The sequence below is a fragment of the Pseudophryne corroboree genome, chromosome 2 (genome assembly GCF_028390025.1).
Source record: "Pseudophryne corroboree isolate aPseCor3 chromosome 2, aPseCor3.hap2, whole genome shotgun sequence".
Lineage (NCBI taxonomy): Eukaryota > Metazoa > Chordata > Amphibia > Anura > Myobatrachidae > Pseudophryne > Pseudophryne corroboree.
The window spans coordinates 551,449,906-551,472,946 of record NC_086445.1 but is presented as its reverse complement, the minus strand read 5'-3'; the positions used below and the strand labels follow the sequence as shown (position 1 = coordinate 551,472,946).

Genomic DNA, 23,041 nt, shown 5'->3' with positions numbered 1-23,041 from the left:
GTTCTATGTTTTTCTTCTTCCAAAAATCATCCAGATCCAAAACCAAAACACGAAAGGGTGGATTTGGCAAAACCAAGCCAAAACCAAAACATGAAAATGGAATTAGAACCAAAACCAAAACACAAAACACGAAAAGTGTCCGCCGCACATCTCTAATAAAAACAATGGGCCCTTTGGGATAATTGTCCTTATTTTAGGCATTTTCTATGTCCTCAGTAGTTAGAGTAACATATTTACATAGAGAGATTTTTCTCTCTACACAACCACACCACTGTTTGCAGTTTGTCTCTCTGCTTGTTCATCCACTAACAATGATTTTTCATCTCTTCCTCTTCGTCTACATGCAGTGGGTGATCCCTGAATAGCTTGTCAAAGTCAAAAATATTACATAGAGAGAACATACAAACCACACACACATTTAAGTCGCTATACTTGCAAATATGCGCAGCGAGCACAGCAATATATGGAAACACACGCATTTGCTCGGACATGGCACGGAGATGGATTCGGCGCTTGTTTCATACAGTACATGGTTATAATAATGTCAAGCACCAGACATCATGGAGATTTAGAATTGGCTGATGAATTGATGTCATGAATATGTATTATCTGAACAGAACCAGATGCGCCCATCATGTTTGGTATTGAAGCAAGCAGAATGATGTGTGGGTTAGTTTGATGCTGGTTGTGAAGCTGTGGGACATTGCAGCGGATAGATATGATTATATGTATAAAAGCTAAGATCACTTTGTTAAGAACAATGGATGATCAAGCCAACCTTTTACTAAGATTTTCAGGGCTGAACCTGATTAACATATACAAAGGAGAGAGAGAGACCCCTCCCCTAGGAACAGATACACAGGAGGATAGTTCCTGTCTGGGGGGGGTTGGGGGTCAGTTTTGCTGGTGGCCTCAGAGAACAGATGTAATGAAGCTACACTCAGAACAAAGCTCTCAGAAGCATGGCTGGATCATCACCAGGCACCAAAGGCTAAGTATTGAATTCACATGGCTAGATAAGGAAATATAGACAGATTGCTTTCTGATTTAAATAGGATATGGTAACTTGGTTGTGTGATTGTTGGGTGTTTGTGTGATAGATCTGGGAATCTGTGATGGTAGCTGGGACATTAGACAACCTGTAGCATAGCATTTGTGGTATTTGTTTGCCTATGGTGATTTAAAATAGATTGTACTGGTTAGTTATAATATATATCTTGTTAATCATAAATACCACCATGCAGTTGCGTTTGGGCATGTGCTTGTGGCAGTGGCGGGCTGAGATGTGTGGTTACATTGTGATCTGGTCTTGTGATGAATATGCTCTGGTTATTGAGATACGGAAGTTGTTTGGAATGTGAAAGTGAATAAGATGGTTCTAGGAAGTTGTTTGGAATGTGAAAGTGAATAAGATGGTTCTAGGAAGTTGTTTGGAATGTGAAAGTGAATAAGATGGTTCTAGGAAGTTGGATTGAAATTGTGAAAGGTGATTTAGATGGTTTGGAATTGTAAAATCAGAACATATGCATTGTTCTGAGGCTTGGACATTTTGGAATAAAATGGAGTCTTGTGTCTTCTGCTATGTGATTGTGGTGTAGCAGAGAGTGCCATGTGTTTGGACCTGCAAATCTAAAATGGCTGCTGCCGGGTATTTTCCCCTCCCCCTTTCAACCATGTGGTGCAGTCTTTGGAATCATGGGAGCTTTAATAAAATGGAGTCTAGCTTCTGTCCCATGCGGTATTGTAGGGTTGTGTATATAGGGACTGCCAGTATGGGTAAGGTCAAGTATTTTCTCCACAAAGATTCTCAGCATTGAATAACTGCGCAGCGATTGTTCCTCACATGTGTAAGCTTCGCTGCAATCATATTGTCTGTATTGTTATGGTGAGCCATTTTTCTCTCTCTCTCTTCTCCTCTTTCTCTCATTTTCCCTTAAACGTAATTGTATTGTATTGTATTGTATTTCCTGTGCAGTTATCTGGTTAGTTAGTCTATGTTATATTGGTAGTGTATAATTGTATTGTATTATTCTTTTGCAAGCATACCATCCATAATATATATATAAGGCGTTAGACCCTAAGCCCAGGTATCTGTGTATTTCTTATAGTGTTAAGTACTCTCAGAGCGTCGGTGACGCTCAAACAGCTTTGAAGTTAATAAGGTTACACTGTGTTGCATTTACACTCTACCACTACACAGAGGTTTACAGTATAAGTACATTCCTTAAGGTATAGTTAAGGGAGTACCCTTGCGGTACTTTTTGCGCCAATTGCGTACTGTGTTCTTTAACCTTTAACGTGTTTTTAATAAGATAAATATTTAGCTTTGTTAGATGGGGGCTCTGGTCCGCGATATCACGATCTTAATGATGCACTGTACATTACAAACGCGGCTGTAATTGACCGGCTAATGATGGACATCTCGCAAAATGCTGAAAGAAAAAAAAACAAAAAAAACATCCACGTTAATGTATTGTGGTATCAGTAAGACGCTGATAGGAAATTTTAAGGGACAAGGGCCCTCATTCCGAGTTGATCGCTAAGAGTCATCGCATCGCAAATGTCCGAAATGTAAGTATCTGCGCATGCGCAAATGCGTGATTACGCATGCGCGAAGACATACGTACGACAACTGTGCAAAATTTTTGGAAAAAAAAAGCCGTAACTGCCAAACGAAAACGAGGAGTGGCGTGGGCGTGGCGGAGGCGAGACTTCGCAATGCTCCGACATGGGCGTGAAAGTGGGCGTACTGTGTGGGAGTATGCAACTTGCAATGGGCGTGTTTTTCGCAAATAAACTTTGTCGCTGTTAAAACTAACATAGGAAACCGTAGCAACATTCACGCAGCAGCAGAGTAGGTCTGCAGTTACTCTACATTTGCGAAGTACTGGTACAAGTGTGTATGCAGTAATTAGCAGTTAATTGGAGAGCACATTCATCTGATGTTCAATTACTTGTTAATTACTGAGCACATGAAAGTTACCAACCAGCAATTGACTGAACACACATTACATGTTTATTCTACTCACATATTAATCTCACACACTGTTAAATAAGGTTGTTATTTGGGTTTAACTTGGTGTGTAAGCATTGTGACGAAATGTTTTAATGTGTGAGACTACTAAATACAAACAAGTTACATTTTTATTTAAAGTTATATAATTCTGCAACATTCTGATTAATTAACCAACACCCACATAATGCCGCATACACTATGTTTTATTTTTAAAAGTCACAATAATATATGTTTTTAACATCTGTCAATGTTTTCAATGATGTCATGTTGTCCAAAGATATTTTATCAAGTTGTCGTGTCTGTTTTATTAATATGGACATTAAAGTGTGGTGCAAAACATACCTTTTTTAACATTTTTGTTTAATTTTAAGGAGAATTAGCAGATTGGTCACCAAGTGTCTATATGTTGACCTAATCTTTTGGTAACTAAGATTTTGCTAATGCATTACCTTCAAGAAATTGCACACATTTTTTATTTTTAATTTTTATTACAGTAATAATATTATCCAACATTTAAACATGGCTCCACATGAGTCTCACAGGCAGAGATAGACCAAGCACCAAGCAGATGGCACTGACAAAAATTAAATAGCAGAACTCAGTACTCTGCAAATTTCTGCTTCTGACAAAAGTATCTTATAAATTCATAAATTCAACATATTTCACACCCTGCCACACAAAAATTTGAGACAAACTGAGAAATAATTAGTATCCACCACACAAACACAACAATACACAGCACACTAGTGAGAGGAAGATGGCTCTGTTGTTTGTTAAAAGAAACTCACAGGCTACAATTCCTCCAAACAGAAAAAAGTCATTTCACTAAGAGGGAGTGATCCATTCTGGCCACACAAGCCAAGTCCAAAATAACATAGAGGCAACTACAAAAACATGGGTGCTGCCCATCTGGAGAGACATCACTTTCTTCTTTTTCGCCCCGCCTGAGGCTGATCTTCTTTGCTTGGTCTGCGGAGTGACCTTCGTTGGGCCTGCCCAGTGTCCTGTTCTTCCTGGGCAGGGGCAGGGGAGGGAGCCGATGTGGTTGGCTCTCTGCCACTGTGGGCAAGGGAGACAGCGATGGCCTGGAGCCCTTGCAAGATGTTAGTTGCAAGGCTTTGGTTTGAGGAGGCCAGTTGTTCTTGGGCCTGCCTGATCTCTGCCAGACTTTGGCAGAGTTGAGCAACACCTTGCTCAACACAGGTTCGGATCTCAGTGAGCCGGACAGTTATCTGGCTTACCTCCCGGATGACCCCGTCTTGAAATGTGTTTAGGCTCTCACCATACCTAGCAATTTCAAGCAGGATCTCCGGGATAGCAGAGGGTTGGGTGGGGGGGCCAGTAGGAACCTGCATAGGTGGGTTTTGTTGGCCCACACTGGCAGACCCACTAGGTCCCTCCACCTCAGCCTCAACCACATAACCGGCCTGTGACTCAAACTGTTCACCCCCCTGTGCTGTGTTTTGTGGCAAGCAAATAGAAGAATGTGTGGGGGAAAAGTTGGAGTCAAAATTAGTTTAAGATTATTAATACAGTTCAAATTTCAGACAAATACATGTGTAAACTTACCTTCCAAGTCATGTCCCGTCAGAATCTCAGGCAGGTCCGTGTCCATATGAGACACCCCTTGGCCCTCCTCATAACTCACACAGGCCATCGCCATCTCCTCCAAGTCAGTAAACTCCACAGCGACAGGTGGTCCCCCCCTTGTTGCCCTTGAGGCATTCCACTCCGCAGCCCTCTTTGCCTTCAGGCGGGATTTGAAGTCGGCCCACCTACATAAATATTGTGAAAGAGGGAAAAAGTTGAGTCTTCTTATTGTTCAAAGTAAATATATAGCACACATGTTCTGCTTGTGTTTGCTAGACATAACATGACATGTAACTACATTTTTTATGCAACTTAGCACAGAAAAAGGATTGTCAAGATGCACTTACCGTCGTCTCACTTCCTGTGATGTTCTGACGACAGAGCCAACTTCATTCACAGATTTTGTGATGTCTCTCCAGATGCGTTCTTTGGAAGCAGCCCCCATGTTTTTGGGGCCCCTATGTATTTTGGACATGGCCTGCGTGACCAAGACACGCAACTCCCTCTTAGTGAATGCAGGCTGTCTTTTTTTCCGTCTGGAGGTAGCCTGTGAGGTTTCTTCAGGTTGGTCATCTCCATCTTCCTCCTCACTAGCAGCTTCTGTCTGCTGTGTTTGTGTGGCTAAAGTCAATTCTCCCTCAGTTTGCTCACTATGTGTGTGTGGCAGGGTATCCACACTCAATTGTTGAGGTTCAGAAGCAGAAATTTGCAGAGTACTAGGTCCTGCATCAACCTCCGCAGAGGCGTATTCTAACAAGCGCCTTTGACACTCTAGCCGTTGTTTCTGCAATGCCATCTGCTGCTCTGCAATGCGGTCTATCTCTGCTGCGATTTGCTCACGAGAAGCCATGTTTGTGATGACGTGTGTACGCCGAGGTGTGTGCGCTTATATACCTACGTGCGACTCGTTAATTCACACAGGTGTACACTGTTATTCTGTTTAATGATTGCACTGCTTATTTAAGGGCCTACTGTGCATGCTGTAAGTGTTGGTAGTTTGGCGTTTGAGTTGTTGGCTTGTGCGGGAAGGTGATAGTGGAATTGGCAGAGTGAGTAATTGTCAAGCATACCTTTGTCCTTTTCTTTGCGTTTTGAATATAGACAGTGTGGCATTTTTTGTGCGTATTTTCGTTTGTGAGTATTCTGAATTTTTTTTTTTTTTTTTGTGTTGGCAAGTTTTTTTAATACATTTTAATATTTAAATTTTTATAACACATATATATTTTGCAAGTCCATTTGTGAAAATATTCCCGTGCTTCTTTGTTTTGACTGTCATTAGTGTTCTCTTGTAGGAGTTTACTTTTTGGTGAGAAAAAGCAAATTTTTTTTCGATTTTGGGTGTGGTCCACAAAAACAAGACTTTATTTCTTTAGGAGCAGGTAAGTGTCGTTGGCCTGTGTTGGAGCTTGTTTGTTGGAAGTGTCTGTATGCTGTTTTTGACTGTCATTTGTGTTCTCTTGTAGGAGTTTATTTATTGTTGAGAAAAACCAATTTTGTATTCATTTTTGGGTGTGGTCCACAAAAACAAGACTTTATTTCTTTAGGAGCAGGTAAGTGTCCTTGGCCTGTGTTGGTGCTTGTTTGTGTTTGTTAAAAAATTTTTTTATTATTTTTTACAAGTTTGCTAAACAAAGTGTTTGGGTTTTCCAGGATTGATCTGCAAAGTAGTGTTTGTCTTTCCTGGACTAGGTACTAAATTTCTTTTTTTTTTGGTTTATTTTTTTTTTTAAAGTTTATTTGCATTAATATATGTTTTTTATATCCAAATATTAAATTTAGTTTTATTTGCTTTTTATTTTTGCATTTTGGACATGAATTCAACACAGAAAAAATGTACGCTCCTGCAGTAAGTTGACACCACAATTGTAAAAACAGTTATTGTGTAAAATTTTGGAAAACTTTGAATTTTTTTTTTTTAACATTTCTTAACATTCTCTCCAAAAAGTGTGTGATGTCAATACATATTGCGGCAGAAGCCCTACCTCCCCAACCCACGCCAGCACTCCCACCCCAACCGCCAGCCCCACAACCACAGCCGGCTCCTCATCAACCAAGGCAACGGAGGCGTGCTAGGCCACCAATTTTCAGAACCCGTGTCAGACTTTTTGGGATGCCAGATGATGTGGTGGTGCGTAGATACCGGCTGCCACCACATCTAATCCTAGACACTCTCTCCATAATAGAGAGTGATCTGGAGTCTGAAATTCGGTATCCTACAGCAATACCACCATTGACACAATTCCTTGCAGTGTTACATTTTTTGGCCACAGGATCATTCCAGCATGTGGTTGGAGACCTGGTTGGCATGTCGCAGGGCCAGTTCAGTAAGGTCCTGCGACGTGTCTGCCAGGCTTTCCTCAAGCGTGTTAAGCAATTTATTGCTATGCCTTTGGATGTTGGTGCCCTAGATGTGGTGAAGCGGCAATTTGCGGAAGGTGGTAGTCGCTTCCCACATGTTATTGGGGTTGTGGATGGCACACATGTAGCTATTCAGCCACCAAAACATAATGAAGAAATTTATAGAAACAGGAAACTGTTTCATTCTCTGAATGTAATGGTTGTTTGTGGGCCATCCCTCCAGATCCTTTCCCTGAACGCAAAGTTTACTGGAAGTTCCCATGATGCGTATGTCATTAGACAATCAGGGATATGGCAGAGATTAAGATCAAGTCAACGACCAGACATGTGGTTATTGGGTGAGTTGTTGCTCAAATATTTTTGATTAAAAAAAAAAAACATTTTACAATTTTAAGATCTAAATTTTTGCTTTTATTCCAACAGGAGACCGTGGATATCCTTGCACCCCCTGGCTCATGACTCCTTACCGTAATCCCAGGCCAGGACCACAGATGGCATTTAACTCCGCGCTTACTGCCACTAGGCAGCTGGTGGAGCGCACAATTGGTGTCCAGAAAGGGCGGTTTCGTGTGCTCCACCGCACTGGTGGCGACATCATGTATTCGCCGGAGATGGCAAGTAAAATAGTGGTCCTGTGCGCAATACTCCATAATATCGCGGTAAGGAGTAGTGTAGAGCTTCCTCAGGCAGAGGAATTGCCTGATGAGGAGCCAGGGGTTGTGCCACGCTTCGGTGGGGGGAGTGTGACACGGAGGGGGAGCCAAGTGAGGGCAAGAATTGTAGCAGAATATTTCAGGTATAGTGTTTATATATTTTATATTTGCCCAAATAATACAACACAGTATGCTTCTGTTTTATAAACCATGATTTCAATTTGTATGATCTTGTAAAGTGATTGGGTACGGATTTTGTGGTGTTGGAATGTGTAATTGTTTTTGGTTCAAAATACAAAAACACGTTAAGCTTACAATGTTTATTTTGAAATTTAAATACTGTAATGTTGCTAAATAGTGTCCTTATTTGTTTTATATCATCAAATCCTGATTATGTAACCAAACACACAAACAAATGATACTCAATGTTTCACACTTTGTGACTGTCCAGCTGAATGATCACACGAACTGTGGTGAGTACACAGATATGTTTAGTATTTTTAACTAAAGTCTGTGTCTCTGTGTGTGTTTTGTTTGCTTAAATTTGTGTACCAAACATTTTCGCTTCTGCTATTGCGTTTTTACGCTCGTGCCAAATAACACTCTGCTTTTCACAGCATTGCAAAGATCAATAAAGTTAATAGAAATGACAACATAGATTTTTGACCAATCACATGCTAACAGACACTATAAATATATGCCCAAATAAGGAAAACGCCATTGCCATGATGCGTGCAGCACCGTTCACCAGGCGGGAGCTCCGCGTGCTGGTTGCGGTGATGGACCGCCGCGTAGGCCGCGTTGGGCGCTTCATCCCCAATCGGGTGAAGCGCGAGGCCTACGCGGAGGTCCGCCGCCTGCTGCGGACGCGAGTCCGCAGCAGGCGGACAATCATCCAGCTCGAAAGGAGGTGGAGTGATCTCCGTAGGCGGACTCCCGATTTGTTGGCGGAGATCCGCCAGCAAATCCGTGCGCTGCATACACGAAGTAAGTTACCTTACATAAGTTTTTTGCACTAAATTGTGCTAATGTGTTATTTTCCAATTTTTGGCCTTCCGTAATTTAAGTAACAATTGTTAAATACAATGAGCACTGCAGGGGAAGCATATGTAACATGTGCAGAGAGAGTAAGTTTTGGGTGGGGTGTGTTAAATCAGGTGCAAAAATTTGCAAGGCTAAAATAAAGCAGCATGTATTTACCCTGGCCATAATTTTAAATTATAAAAAAAAAAAACACTCTCTCGGGACATGTTATATCTGCCACCCCTGCACTGCACATGCTTTTGGCCAATTGCCTACTAAATACCTGCTGTAAACCCCTTGGATTTGCAGACATTTTACAGTAAGTGGTAGGCTAATTGCAACCTGCAATGCCCTTTTATGGAAATTAGGACACTGTGTGTGGTTAGGTAAAACAGTACTGACTGTAGCAAAGTAACACCAAACAAGTGCATGTTTACAAAAAATAAGAAGCAGCCAGGAAATTAATCCACAATACTTGATCAGTGCAGGCTATATAATAAGGTGCCTTGAATAGTAATCTGGTGATGTTGCCGAGACCAATCACTATGACTCAATTGCCTAGATTAAGGAATGAGCTTCAAAGTTAAATTTTAGACTCATTTTGTTTGCTGTGCCCAACATGAAGAGGATCTTAACATGTTTGCTTTTCTTTGGAACAAAACAAAGAATTTAACAATGAACAGAACATTGATAAAACAAATTGATTACTATGTAATTTATCATGTTTGAACAATTTGAACAATATTATCATTCTAGGACAACAACAACGGCAAAACTCCCCACCCCCTTCCCCTTCTCACTCCCCCTCCCCTTCTCACTCCCCCTCCCCTTCTCACTCCCCCTCCCCTTCTCACTCCCCCTCCCCTTCTCACTCCCCCTCAGCTTCCCAGTCCCCCTCAGCTTCCCAGTCCCCCTCATCTTCCCAGGCCCCATCAGCTTCCCTGGCCCACTCCACTTTACATTCCCCTTCTCACCACACCTCTCCATCTCTTTCTGGGACCCCTTCTCCTCCTTCCCATACCCCTTCTCCTTCAAAATCAACATCACAATCTGAACCACCCTCACCCTCTATTGCTTTAACTTTTTCTCCGCCCCCCTCGCCCTCTCAATCAGACCCCCCCTCTGAAATTGCGGACCAAATCCAGCCTCCTTCCCCCATCCAGCCTCCTTCCCCAATCCCTCCTCCTTCCCCAATCCCTCCTCCTTCCCCAATCCCTCCTCCTTCCCCCATCCAGCCGCCTTCCCCCATCCAGCCAACATCCCCACCAAGTGAATGGGCAGAGGAAGCCCCTGCCGAACGTTCCGGGAGTCTGGATGTTGCCGTGGAAAGTAAGTATATTTTAATTTTGTAAAAAATGATTACCCACTTACACTTACAATGCCAAAACATGCAGTGTTGTACTGTTTGAATTCTTGGACCCTGGAAAAATATTTAAAAATTTCATCATGGTGTACATGTTGCCTTTACATATTTGTGAGTGTCATTATATGTACAGTGTGTATGTGTGCAATGTTTTGTGTGTCCACTCTAGGTTGACACTCATTAGGTAGCCAGGGTTGCCAGGAGAACAGGGTTTATATGTGTTACTTTTTCTGGGAAACAGTTAGACCTGAGTGGAGTTTAGTATGTTTGCCTTTTACACTTGGGCCTGTGTAGTCTGAATATTTACACTTAAAAATCACATGCTTCACTTTGTTATGCAGCCTAATGACACACTGTTTTTTTGTGTGAAAGTTACATTCTCAAAATTAATAAGTGTTCGAGTCAAACATGTTTGCACTTATTTAGTAAGGGCAGCTTTCATGGAGTGTGGGAATGCTATGATATGTTGGCCTTCTGAAGATGTGGATATGCAGTGTGATGATGCAGGACCAACCCACTAAAAATAAAAAACAAATAAAACAACAAATGGGAATGAATGCCAACATGGTGTCACATTGACGAAGATGGTAGTTATCTTTAACATGGGATGTCGGACATAGCAACCAATAAGATTATACTTAAAAAATTGGGATCCACTTCTACAATATAATAATCATATTTTTGCTTGATTGCTATGGGCAACGTTCCATCTTAAATATAACTCACATAGTAGTAAATGTAACACATGGTCTGGAACACTTTAAAATCTGATAAAAAGGCTGAGCAGGCTTGTGTGTTCTGCTAATGATTGTACCATAAAACAGGCAGGATGTAGTAACTTTGCCATTAAAGCAGGCCTGTCCAAACTGCGGCACTCCAACTGTTGAGAAACTACACATCCCAGCATGCCCTGACACAGCTTTGCCATTCCCTGACCACAAAACTGTGTAAAGGCATGCTGGTATATGTAGTTTCACAACAGCTGGAGTCCAGCAGTTTGGACATGCCAGCATTTAAGTGTGCTTTGCGCCTTGCTTGGCTAATAAGTAATGTAATTAAGTTATTAATGTTTGTGTTGCATCTTAATTTCAGATGTTGCAGTTGGAGATCCCACAAGTTTTTCAGGGATACTTTACACCATGCGCCAACACCTGCAAGGAATGATGGATTGTGTGGACCATTTGCAAAAATTTGCTTGAGTTGTATTCTTTGATTTTTATAAAAAAAAAAATATTAACAAATACAAAAATAAAAAAGTTGATTAAAGTTAACCGGGTGTTGTGTTTATTAATGCAAAAAAGGATCAGCAGATTGGCAGGCAGAATTTGTTTTGTACAAAAAATTACACACATCTAACGTTACATTTTTACACAAAAAAAAAGGAGATTATTGTGTTAAGAAACATGTAAACACCTTCATTCACAAACAACACCTTTAAAAAATAAAAAAGTGAAAAAAAAAAATTTTTACACTTTGACATGTTGATGGCCAATTATGGCAACAAAGTGTTAATTTTTTTTTATTCTCAGACTTAATTGTTTTGGAACATTATCAATCATTACACTAATTGGGTTCGTAATTGAAAAGGGCTTGTGGTCTTTAAAAGGAAAGGTGTCATTGCACTTAATAGGCCAAAAAAACATTTTTGTGCGTTTTACCTTAAAAGTGTGCACTTTTACGCAAAACTTTGTAAATATACTCAAACTTAGTATTTTTACGATTAAGTATGTGTTATTGCGATGATTTCGCAATGCTGCGATGGTTTCGCATTACTGCGATGTCATTTGGCGTACGCCCACTTTGTGTAATACTGCGTGCGAATTTGCAAAAATACGTTGAGGGCGGATGTTCGCAAATTTACTACACTAACGCAACTTTGCGAATATGTTGTGCGAACGAAAAACTTAGCGACCAACTCGGAATGAGGGCCAAGGCGTTTCTCATAATATTTAAGATGCTAAAATGTATTTTTATTGTCGCAAAACCAGGTTCAAATGGATCATATCGTGTTTGATTAAGATTAGATTGTTTATCTGTTTAAGTAGGTTTAAAAGTACATTTAAAAGTTACTTTGGGAGCTAGCATGGTGATTTTCTTTATGGCAGGAGAGGCCGCATGGTCTGTCCACCATTTTGTGTGACCCTCATGGAGGTGGAAGGGGGAGGAGCGGCCATTTTGGGAAGGTCAATATTTTTTTTTTTGAACGGCTGATTTTCAGTTGACTCAGGAAATAATCAGCCATCCATTGTCAAAAAGAAATCATCATTTAATGAGTTTTTTTATGCATTTATTTAATCTATATCATAGTCAATCATAAGTAATAGTGATTGGTACTTATATGTAAAATCTATATGCGTGTGCTTACATCAATGTATGTTATTAGATTAAATTTAGAATTGCATTTTCATCTGTGTACTTTCACATATCTCACCTTCCTGTTTGCCATTTGAATTGATAAACGTGCTAAGAGAGATTTGTCGCTATTTAAATAGTTAAAGTGTAAAAGTAATACATTAAGGGGTAAATTGTAAGACACACGCACAGCTTTACCTGAGATACAAGGAAAGACCTGTGTGGTGCTTGGTAGATGATTACAGTTAAAGATCATCTACATTGATAAACGTGCTAATTGTATTTTTGTGGCCAGCGTACACGTGTCTCTAACAAAAGACTGAGACTCGCGAACGCAACACAAAGGCCGACGCACGCAGCGTATATTACGCAACGGAGCGTCTGGGTACGCCCACCAAAACTCAAATCGCACAATAGCATTGTTCTAGTGGGGGCGGTATAGTATAGCCACGTGATCATAGCACAAATTGATTTCAGTTTCCAAAACTTAGTTTAAATACCTTACTTTACTGTAACGCCTCTGGGGAGAGCTATCAGACTACGGGAAATGATTTTTCTGATCAGAAAACTATAAGAATGATAGTGGGTTGAAAACGGTATGAGTGTATTGAATCCCGCTTTGTGGACTTTGTGATCTATGTGATAAAACGGTATTGAATTCCGCTTTGTGGACTTTGTGATCTGTGTGATCTTTGTGGAACGTGATGAGCATGGTCTGAGTGAAAACGTGCAACAGAGTGTGATAAAGTTTTCGTTGTATTACGCTCTGGCTGTTTTGGAGCACAGTAGGGAGACTCCAATGATCCTACCATTTATGGGCAACAAGTGTCTATAAGGGGTACGATTGGACCGCACGGTTGTAGGTGTGACCAATAACGCAACGTGATACGAGGTAAATTGCCCTCATACGTGTTGTGGGAAGCACATGCAAGCGTGATTTGTGTAAAGAAAAAAAAAAGGAAGAGAATTTTCACTGGTAAAATCTCTAGAGATAGGGCCTGCAACGGCTACACGTGTCTGCTAGAAGGCGAACGGAGATACCCGGAGCAGAAGAAGCTGGTGGAAGAGCTTGGAAAACTCCCACCGTAGACTTCTGTGTTTGGTGCATTTTAGGAAGTTTTTTCTGTGTTAAAAGAGGTCCACAATGGCAGCCAAGTGCACAACACAGGGACGTTCAGCAGTCAGGGTTCAGACTGCAGAGGCTTGCAGACCCCGAGGGTCTGCTCGGTTAGTAATGTGGGGGAAGTATGGTCCCCACACTGAGACCTTTTGTGATGAATGGACACGAATGACTGCGGGGGATAAAGCACCATTTCCTGGGATAGGTAGTTTTGACTCAGAGGTGTTGCATAATTTAAGGCGGAGGATCTGTCTCATAAAATCCTGGAAACGAGTTAAACATGATGATTGTTTGCAGTTATGGCAACAGGAAAGTGAAATGCAAAGAAATGTAACTTACATACCTAACTTTCATCTTGAGAGGAGAGACATGGCAATGGAGAGGATTATGGTTGCAGAGAAATGGCACAATGTTGTACGATAAAAATGCACTTAGTAACTGTATTAAGAATGAAAGTGTTAAATGTAATAATGTTTATGAAAATGAAAGTGTAAAAATTACAAATGTTAACCTGTGCAAGTCGCACCCCATGTTAAACTTCCCTCAGGATTACCAACAAGAAAGTGAGCCCAGAACGATGTCGGCACCTCTTCCAGAAGCCATCCTACAAGACATCCAGGTGGACGCGACCAAATTGGTAAAGGCAATAATCAAACCCCCTAACGGAGGGTCAGGTGAGGTCGTGTCCACAGGTACGTACAATGTTTTATATCACGCACAAACAAATGTACCCCATATTGTAAGACCAAAACAAGGTGATGTAATTGAGTTTAGTCCTGTCAGGGTGATCACAGTCCCCAATGGGAAGACTGACGATCAGGGAACCATTCCCGTCAAGGACAGTGCAATGCGCCATCCCTGGTCCCGGACAGAATTGAGATCAATCATGTCTGATTACCCAGATCCTAGGAAAGATCTAACTGTATGATCAAAGATTCACAGAAGGTATATCAACTCCCTAGACAACGACATAATCATGGTATCCAAGGAATCAGGTAGGTACAGGGAAAGCGGTTGATGGTGATGAGCATCCAAGCGTTTGAGGAGGCATCAAATCAACCAAAACCCCAGGCCATTGGCACATGGAGGAACTCAAGGATTTGTGATCTTTGCAAAAGAGAAGGGCATTATGCCAGCAACTGTAATAGCCCACATAAAGTCAGACCCCCTAGACCAAGAAATGAGAAAAGTTAGGACACACCAAATTATAATCAGGGATCATATAGGAAGAATTTTGGGTCACACCCATGATATGTGGTCAGGAAAGGTGATCATTAGAACTGATGGTAAGCCTGAGGTAACGGTTAATAAATTGGGAGGTCATTCCCTGAAGACACAGGAATGACCAGGTGAAACATTGTAAATGTATCTGTGAAATGTTTTTTTTCTCTCTCTCTCTATCTCCCCATCTCTGACGATTATTAGTAAGGACTCAAACATTGCATATCCGCTTGGTCTTTGCAGAAGTCTACCAAACCCCAGCATGACCTATCCACATCAATGTATCCTGGCCAGATACAGAAAGTGGAGTATGGTGCTGGAGGGAGGGACGGCGCAAAGAAACCATTGGACATGTAGATATGACAGCCTGATGATCTGGCAATGTTTTAAAATGTTTGAAAAAAATGTTTTTTCTCTTTTCCTATTGTTGGTTATTGTTGATTTATGTAATATACATATACATATGAAGTGTTCTCTCTCTCTGTTGTTTTTTTTGTTTCCTCTCTCTTCTCACTCATGTTTTCATGTTTTAAAGATGGTATGTCACCCCTCAGTTAGACAAATGGTGATGCAGGATTTTTTTTTTTGCTCCTTACAGAAAGATCGCTGGTTTGGAGGGAATATTGCATCACCAGAATGTTCGTTTGGAAGACTGAGAGACAGCACCTTTGAGAAGACAGCAGAACAAGAAGAACAACAAAGACTAGAGAACTTATTATCGTAACAAGTCTCTCTTCCCCCTCAAACTGATTTTCTGTACCCCATTACAAATTTCTTCTTTTCTCCTCCTGTAAGATGGACTTGCCCCAAAAGACTGTGATATGGATTTCCCTGTTGACCATGATGTTGACCAGAGCAGTCTGTTTCGGTGAGAGTATCAGTGAGGTCGAGAAAGGATCCAGAAAGGTCCTGATGATAAAGATGGAGGTGTAAATTTCCAATAACAACCCAATCACCAAGCAAAGGCGAGTACCGGAAACGATCCAGCAGCCATGTTATCTGTAAACATTTTCTTTTAAGGATTGTTAGCTGAAGAAAACTGTATCTGTAGGCTCTGTAACAATGTCATTGAGGATGGGTGCATTAAGAAATGCCAATCCAGTTTTAATATCCATATGGACCGGCATCCCTTGAGTGACTATCACTCTTTAGTGGGTAGTGTGTTAAATAAGACAGATTGTTGGGTATGCTCTCAAGTACCTCAAGGTCATAGCAAATCAGGGCTAGTACCATTTCCTTTAACGTTAGGGGAGGTACTTGAGTTAAGTGGTGGGAGACCGGTGGACAGGAGGTTTAATATCTCCAGCCCTCCTAGTTTGAAGCTCCACCAATATCATGTGGATAGGTCCCTATTATGTTTTAACATCTCCAATCCCCGAAAGCCGGGAAATTGGGAAGTGTCATGGAGTAACCAAACCATGACCTTTTCATATAGAACCGATAGAATGCCTACAGATACAGAGCTCATACGCTACATAGCCGATAGTGGAAAATATTTCCGATATAGGTATACCCTAGGAAGTAGGATTACGAGAGTTGGAGAGGTATCACTAGGATACAGTGCACAGATCGTACAAACTGATAGGTGTACATGGGAGAATTAGGGTTAGGAGAGTTCACATGGAAAATGTGTAACATGGTAATGACATATTCCGTCCCATATGTTCTCCCCGATGATGCATATTTCATATGCGGGAGAAAGGCGTATGAGCGGCTTGCCCCAAACTCTGAAGGATTGTGTTATATTGGAAAAGTACTACCTGAGGTAATGAGTCTAAGGAGTGAGGAAACTGTAATTTCAATGGATTTGATTTATGACCCAACTGTAGAAACAATGATGTGATGAAAATGCGATTATACGGTCCGTTTCTTTCACCTGTTTTTCCGTTTTCCTCCAAGGTAAAAAGACCCACTTGGACGAGGAATTTGATGAGCCGATATACAGACAACAGATGGATTAAAGAAGAAGTTTTGACAACCTTATACAAAGATTTTTGATGAACAATGCCATAGATCCCCAGTTTCCCTAGAAATTTTAAAATTACGCCAGCCCAACACTTTTGTAAATCTATGGACATTGACATAAGCTTTTGCTCGCACCTTATGGGCAAAAGCACAAAGAAGACTGCAACCAACAGACACCGAACAAGACTTCAACCGACAAATGTACATTAACCTGACATAGAATACCACTGCATTTACCATAAGTGTTCTTTATCTTCATTTCTACAACCCTCAGGTAGTGACACACATAGTCGATAGGGAATACAGGCACAGATATCAGCAATCACATATTCCCCCCATTCATGTATCATCAACTAAAATGTGCTCCCCCATTTTGTTGCAACCAAAAGCCGAAACGAGCTCGGTAAAGTTTGACAGCCCATCCACAGACCCTTAGTACGGGATAAGAAGGAATTCAAAAGTATACTTCGCAATACCTCGAAGCTTGATTTAAAACACGTACGGCACGATGATACATGACCCCCCAAACATGGATTCATACATACATACTTCTGCTATCTCACTAGGTCATACCTTTTTCCCACCTTCTTCTCTCCTCCCTTACCCAATCATAGAAATGTATTTACATATGACATATATTTTTCTCTTTTTGAAATGTTTTAGGAAGTGGCAGTTATTGGTGACTGCCAAAGGGTGGACTGTCAAAGTCAAAAATATTACATAGAGAGAACATACAAACCACACACACATTTAAGTCGCTATACTTGCAAATATGCGCAGCGAGCACAGCAATATATGGAAACACACGCATTTGCTCGGACATGGCACGGAGATGGATTCGGCGCTTGTTTCATACAGTACATGGTTATAATAATGTCAAGCACCAGACATCATGGAGATTTAGAATTGGCTGATGAATTGATGTCATGAATATGTATTATCTGAACAGAACCAGATGCGCCCATCATGTTTGGTATTGAAGCAAGCAGAATGATGTGTGGGTTAGTTTGATGCTGGTTGTGAAGTTGTGGGACATTGCAGCGGATAGATATGATTATATGTATAAAAGCTAAGATCACTTTGTTAAGAACAATGGATGATCAAGCCAACCCTTTACTAAGATTTTCAGGGCTGAACCTGATTAACATATACAAAGGAGAGAGAGAGACCCCTCCCCTAGGAACAGATACACAGGAGGATAGTTCCTGTCTGGGGGGGTTGGGGGTCAGTTTTGCTGGTGGCCTCAGAGAACAGATGTAATGAAGCTACACTCAGAACAAAGCTCTCAGAAGCATGGCTGGATCATCACCAGGCACCAAAGGCTAAGTATTGAATTCACATGGCTAGATAAGGAAATATAGACAGATTGCTTTCTGGTTTAAATAGGATATGGTAACTTGGTTGTGTGATTGTTGGGTGTTTGTGTGATAGATCTGGGAATCTGTGATGGTAGCTGGGACATTAGACAACCTGTAGCATAGCATTTGTGGTATTTGTTTGCCTATGGTGATTTAAAATAGATTGTACTGGTTAGTTATAATATATATCTTGTTAATCATAAATACCACCATGCAGTTGCGTTTGGGCATGTGCTTGTGGCAGTGGCGGGCTGAGATGTGTGGTTACATTGTGATCTGGTCTTGTGATGAATATGCTCTGGTTATTGAGATACGGAAGTTGTTTGGAATGTGAAAGTGAATAAGATGGTTCTAGGAAGTTGTTTGGAATGTGAAAGTGAATAAGATGGTTCTAGGAAGTTGTTTGGAATGTGAAAGTGAATAAGATGGTTCTAGGAAGTTGGATTGAAATTGTGAAAGGTGATTTAGATGGTTTGGAATTGTAAAATCAGAACATATGCATTGTTCTGAGGCTTGGACATTTTGGAATAAAATGGAGTCTTGTGTCTTCTGCTATGTGATTGTGGTGTAGCAGAGAGTGCCATGTGTTTGGACCTGCAAATCTAAAATGGCTGCTGCCGGGTATTTTCCCCTCCCCCTTTCAACCATGTGGTGCAGTCTTTGGAATCATGGGAGCTTTAATAAAATGGAGTCTAGCTTCTGTCCCATGCGGTATTGTAGGGTTGTGTATATAGGGACTGCCAGTATGGGTAAGGTCAAGTATTTTCTCCACAAAGATTCTCAGCATTGAATAACTGCGCAGCGATTGTTCCTCACATGTGTAAGCTTCGCTGCAATCATATTGTCTGTATTGTTATGGTGAGCCATTTTTCTCTCTCTCTCTCTCTTCTCCTCTTTCTCTCATTTTCCCTTAAACGTAATTGTATTGTATTGTATTGTATTTCCTGTGCAGTTATCTGGTTAGTTAGTCTATGTTATATTGGTAGTGTATAATTGTATTGTATTATTCTTTTGCAAGCATACCATCCATAATATATATATATAAGGCGTTAGACCCTAAGCCCAGGTATCTGTGTATTTCTTATAGTGTTAAGTACTCTCAGAGCGTCGGTGACGCTCAAACAGCTTTGAAGTTAATAAGGTTACACTGTGTTGCATTTACACTCTACCACTACACAGAGGTTTACAGTATAAGTACATTCCTTAAGGTATAGTTAAGGGAGTACCCTTGCGGTACTTTTTGCGCCAATTGCGTACTGTGTTCTTTAACCTTTAACGTGTTTTTAATAAGATAAATATTTAGCTTTGTTAAGCTGCCCTGGGAAGAGAGCTGCGGACACATGCTCCAAATGTTGGGACATATGCATTACCTATTAGGAGATGCGGTAAAGATACTGGCTGTCAGGTTTACGGCATTCAGAATACTGACACTGGGATCCCGACACTTCAGAATCCCGACGTTGGAACTCCGAATGGGCAAGGATACCGACGCCCGTATCCCCACGATCATAGGTTTAGGGCTGGGCAAGGGGGTTAGGTTTAGGCATCAAGCATGGGGGAGGGGGTGTGGTTAGGCTGTGGGGGAGGGAGCATTAGGTTTACGTGTCAGGCGGGGGGGTTAGGTTTAGGCCTCAGGTGGGGGGTTAGGGTTAGGCTGCAGTTGGGGAGATGTTAGGGTTAGGCTGTGGATAGGGTGGGTTAGGCACCCCTGGGGGAGGTTAGGCTGCGTGGGAGGGATTGTTAGGTTTAGGCATCAGATGGGAGGGTTAGGTTTAGGCGTCCAGTGGGGGGAGCTTAGGGTTAGGCACCCCCGGTGGTGGTTAGGCTGCGGGGGAGGGAGGGTTAGGTTTAGGCAGGGGGATTAGGTTTAGGCATCAGGGGGGGTTAAGTTTAGGCTGTAGGTGGGGGGAGGTTAGGGTTAGGCTCCAGGTAGGGTGGGTTAGGCACCCCTGGGGGTGTTAGGCTGCGAGGGAGGAAGGTTTAGGCATCAGGCGCTAGGTTAGGTTTAGGCTGCGTGTGGGGTGATGTTAGCGTTAGGCTGTGTGTAGGGTGGGTTAGGGTAAGGCACCCCCGGGAGTGGTTAGGCTGTGAGGGATGGAGGGTTAGGTTTAGGCAGCAGGGACAGAGGGAATTGGGTGGTTAGGCTGCGGGAGAGGGAGGGTTAATTTTAGGCAGCAGGCATGGAGGATATATTTAGGAACCTCCACGGGGTTAGGCACAAAGGGGGAGGTTAGGGTTAGACTGCAGACAGGCAGGGTTAGGGGGGTGGGGAGAGGGTTAGGCTGTGGGTGGGGGGAGGATAGGTTTAGGCTGCGAGTAGGGTGGGTTAGGGACCCCACGGGGTGGTTAGGCTGCAGGAGAGGGAGGGTTAGGTTTAGGCATCAAGTGGGGAGATTAGGTTTTGGCTGTGCGTGGGGATTAGGCAGCGGGTAGGGTTGGTTAGGGTTAGGCACCCCTGGGGGTGGTTAGGCTGCAGGGAAGGGAGGGTTAGGTTTAAGCATCAGGTGAGGGTTTAGGTTTTAGACATCAGGCAGGGGGTTAGGATTAGCTGCGGGTGGGGGGAGGATAGGGTTAGGCTGCGGGTGGGGGGAAGTTAGGGTTAGGCTTTGGGTTGGGTGGATTAGGCACACCAGGGAGTGGTTAGGCTGCGGGGAAGGGAGGGTTAGGTTTAGGCAGCAGGGACGGAGGTTAGGATTAGGCACCTCCGCGAGGGGTTAGGCACAAAGGGGGGAGTTTAGGGTTAGACTGCGGACAGGCAGGGTTAGGCGAGAGAACAACCCTTACTCATCCATGTCTGTCTTTTCTGTACTATGATCCCGGCATCGGTATGACAACCACCAGGATCCCATGCGCTGGGATAGCATACTGACCCCTCTATTAGTACACCTCTTAATGCCCAGAGGGAAGGGCGATCCTGAGGCCATGGTTCCCCAGAGGTTTCCCCCCAAGGGGGTTTTCCTCTCCTGAGTGCAGAAGGATGACTCTTTGTGAGTCCGGAGGTGTAGCTTTTATTCTATAATGAGTACCAATCTCATGCTCCTCCATGCAATGTATTTGAAGTAAAATAATTGCTAATGCGATCACTTTACTTCTGGGTTTAGACCCCGGCTGCACTAGTTCACATGTGCAATCGTCAGGCTGCATATGTGAGAGCAGACAGTAATGCAGAGCGATCCCAAGGATACTTCTCCTGGGAATTATTGCATAATGTAGACCACAGGCTACAAAAGCCATTTAGAAATGGCATTAGCTGCCGAGCCAAGCTCAGAAATGCTTTGCATTCTGGAGCTTGGTGAGTTTCACAGTTTACCATCTGCCGTAGAAACTTTTGGTGGCTGCTTTTGTGTACAAAATAGGAGGAAGGCAATAGATATCTCAAATATCCATTGCAGTCCCCAATACATACATTCAGGGGCTAGTTAATATTTGTGGGCAGCCCCCAAAACCAACTGTTTTTGGAGATGTCTCGCAAATATTATTTATTAAATATTCCACTTAATAAACTTTTTATATTTTAACATAAACTAAAAAATGTTTTATATATTCATTGGGGTAAATTTACTAAGATTCGTATTTTCCCGTTTCAGGTCAAAGTTCAATCACGAATGACATCGACAGTGTAAAATTGCAACTTTTTGAATTGATTACGTCTAATTTACTAAGCTGCCGTATTTAGCCTTTTCGGGTTTTCCGATGTCGATGTCATTCGTTTTTTTTTTCTGTTTTTTACGGCAGTGATTAGCAAAACACTGCCAACTTTTTTACAATGAATCTCGGCCGGATCTGTGTGATCCGTGCTGGGGTTAATTTTTTTTTTTTTTTAATTAAACACTGTAAATCCAAAAAAAAAATTGCGTGGGGTCCCCCCTCCTAAGCATAACCAGCCTCGGGCTCTTTGAGCCGATCCTGGTTGCAAAAATATGGGGGGAAAAATGACAGGGGTTCCCCCATATTTAAGCAACCAGCATCGGGCTCTGCGCCTGGTCCTGGTTCCAAAAATACGGGGGACAAAAAGAGTAGGGGTCCCCCGTATTTCTAAAACCAGCACCGGGCTCCACTAGCTGGACAGATAATGCCACAGCCGGGGGTCACTTTGATATAGTGCCCTGCGGCCGTGGCATCAAAAATCCAACTAGTCACCCCTGGCCGGGGTACCCTGGGGGAGTGGGGACCCCTTCAATCAAGGGGCCCCCCCCCCCCTAGCCACCCAAGGGCCAGGGGTGAAGCCCGAGGCTGTCCCCCCCCATCCAATGGGCTGCGGATGGGGAGGCTGATAGCCTTTTGGGATAATGAAAAGATATTGTTTTTAGTAGCAGTACTACAAGGCCCAGCAAGCCTCCCCCGCATGCTGGTACTTGGAGAACCACAAGTACCAGCATGCGGCGGAAAAACGGGCCCGCTGGTACCTGTAGTACTACTACTAAAAAAATACCCCAAAAAAGACAAGACACACACACCGTGAAAGTAAAGATTTATTACATACATGCACACAAACATACATACATACTTACCTTATGTTCACACGAGGGTCTGTCCTCTTCTCCAGTAGAATCCAAGGGGTACCTGTTGAATAAATTCTACTCACCAGATCCAGGGTCCTCGGGGCAGCCAACCATTTGTAATCCAGGTACTTGCATAAAATAACAAAACGGAAAGCCGAGCCACGAACTGAAAGGGGCCCCATGTTTTCACATGGGACTCCTTTCCCCGAATGCCAGAAACCCACTCTGACTGATGTCTAAGTGGGTTTCTTCAGCCAATCAGGGAACACCACGTTGTGGCACTCTCCTGATCGGCTGTGTGCTCCTGTACTGACTGACAGGCAGCACGCGGCAGTGTTACAATGTAGCGCCTATGCGCTCCATTGTAACCAATGGTGGGAACTTTCTGCTCAGCGGTGACGTCACTTTAGGTCAACCGCAGGGCAGAAAGTTCCCACCATTGGTTACAATGGAGCGCATAGGCGCTACATTGTAACACTGCCGTGTGCCGCCTGTCAGACAGTACAGGAGCACACAGCCG

General features: G+C 42.6%; 1 protein-coding gene across 1 annotated transcript; it reads left to right on the top strand.

Annotated features, from left to right (window-relative positions):
- The first annotated feature begins 6,560 nt into the window (after positions 1-6,560).
- Positions 6,561-11,200, top strand: LOC135035233 (putative nuclease HARBI1). The gene is made up of 5 exons (XM_063954319.1): positions 6,561-7,302; positions 7,388-7,760; positions 8,069-8,090; positions 9,397-9,969; positions 11,096-11,200. The coding sequence occupies exons 1-3, from the start codon at positions 6,717-6,719 to the stop codon at positions 8,070-8,072; spliced, it is 963 nt and encodes a 320-aa protein (XP_063810389.1). The 5' UTR covers positions 6,561-6,716; the 3' UTR covers positions 8,073-8,090; positions 9,397-9,969; positions 11,096-11,200.
- The last annotated feature ends 11,841 nt before the right edge of the window (positions 11,201-23,041 follow it).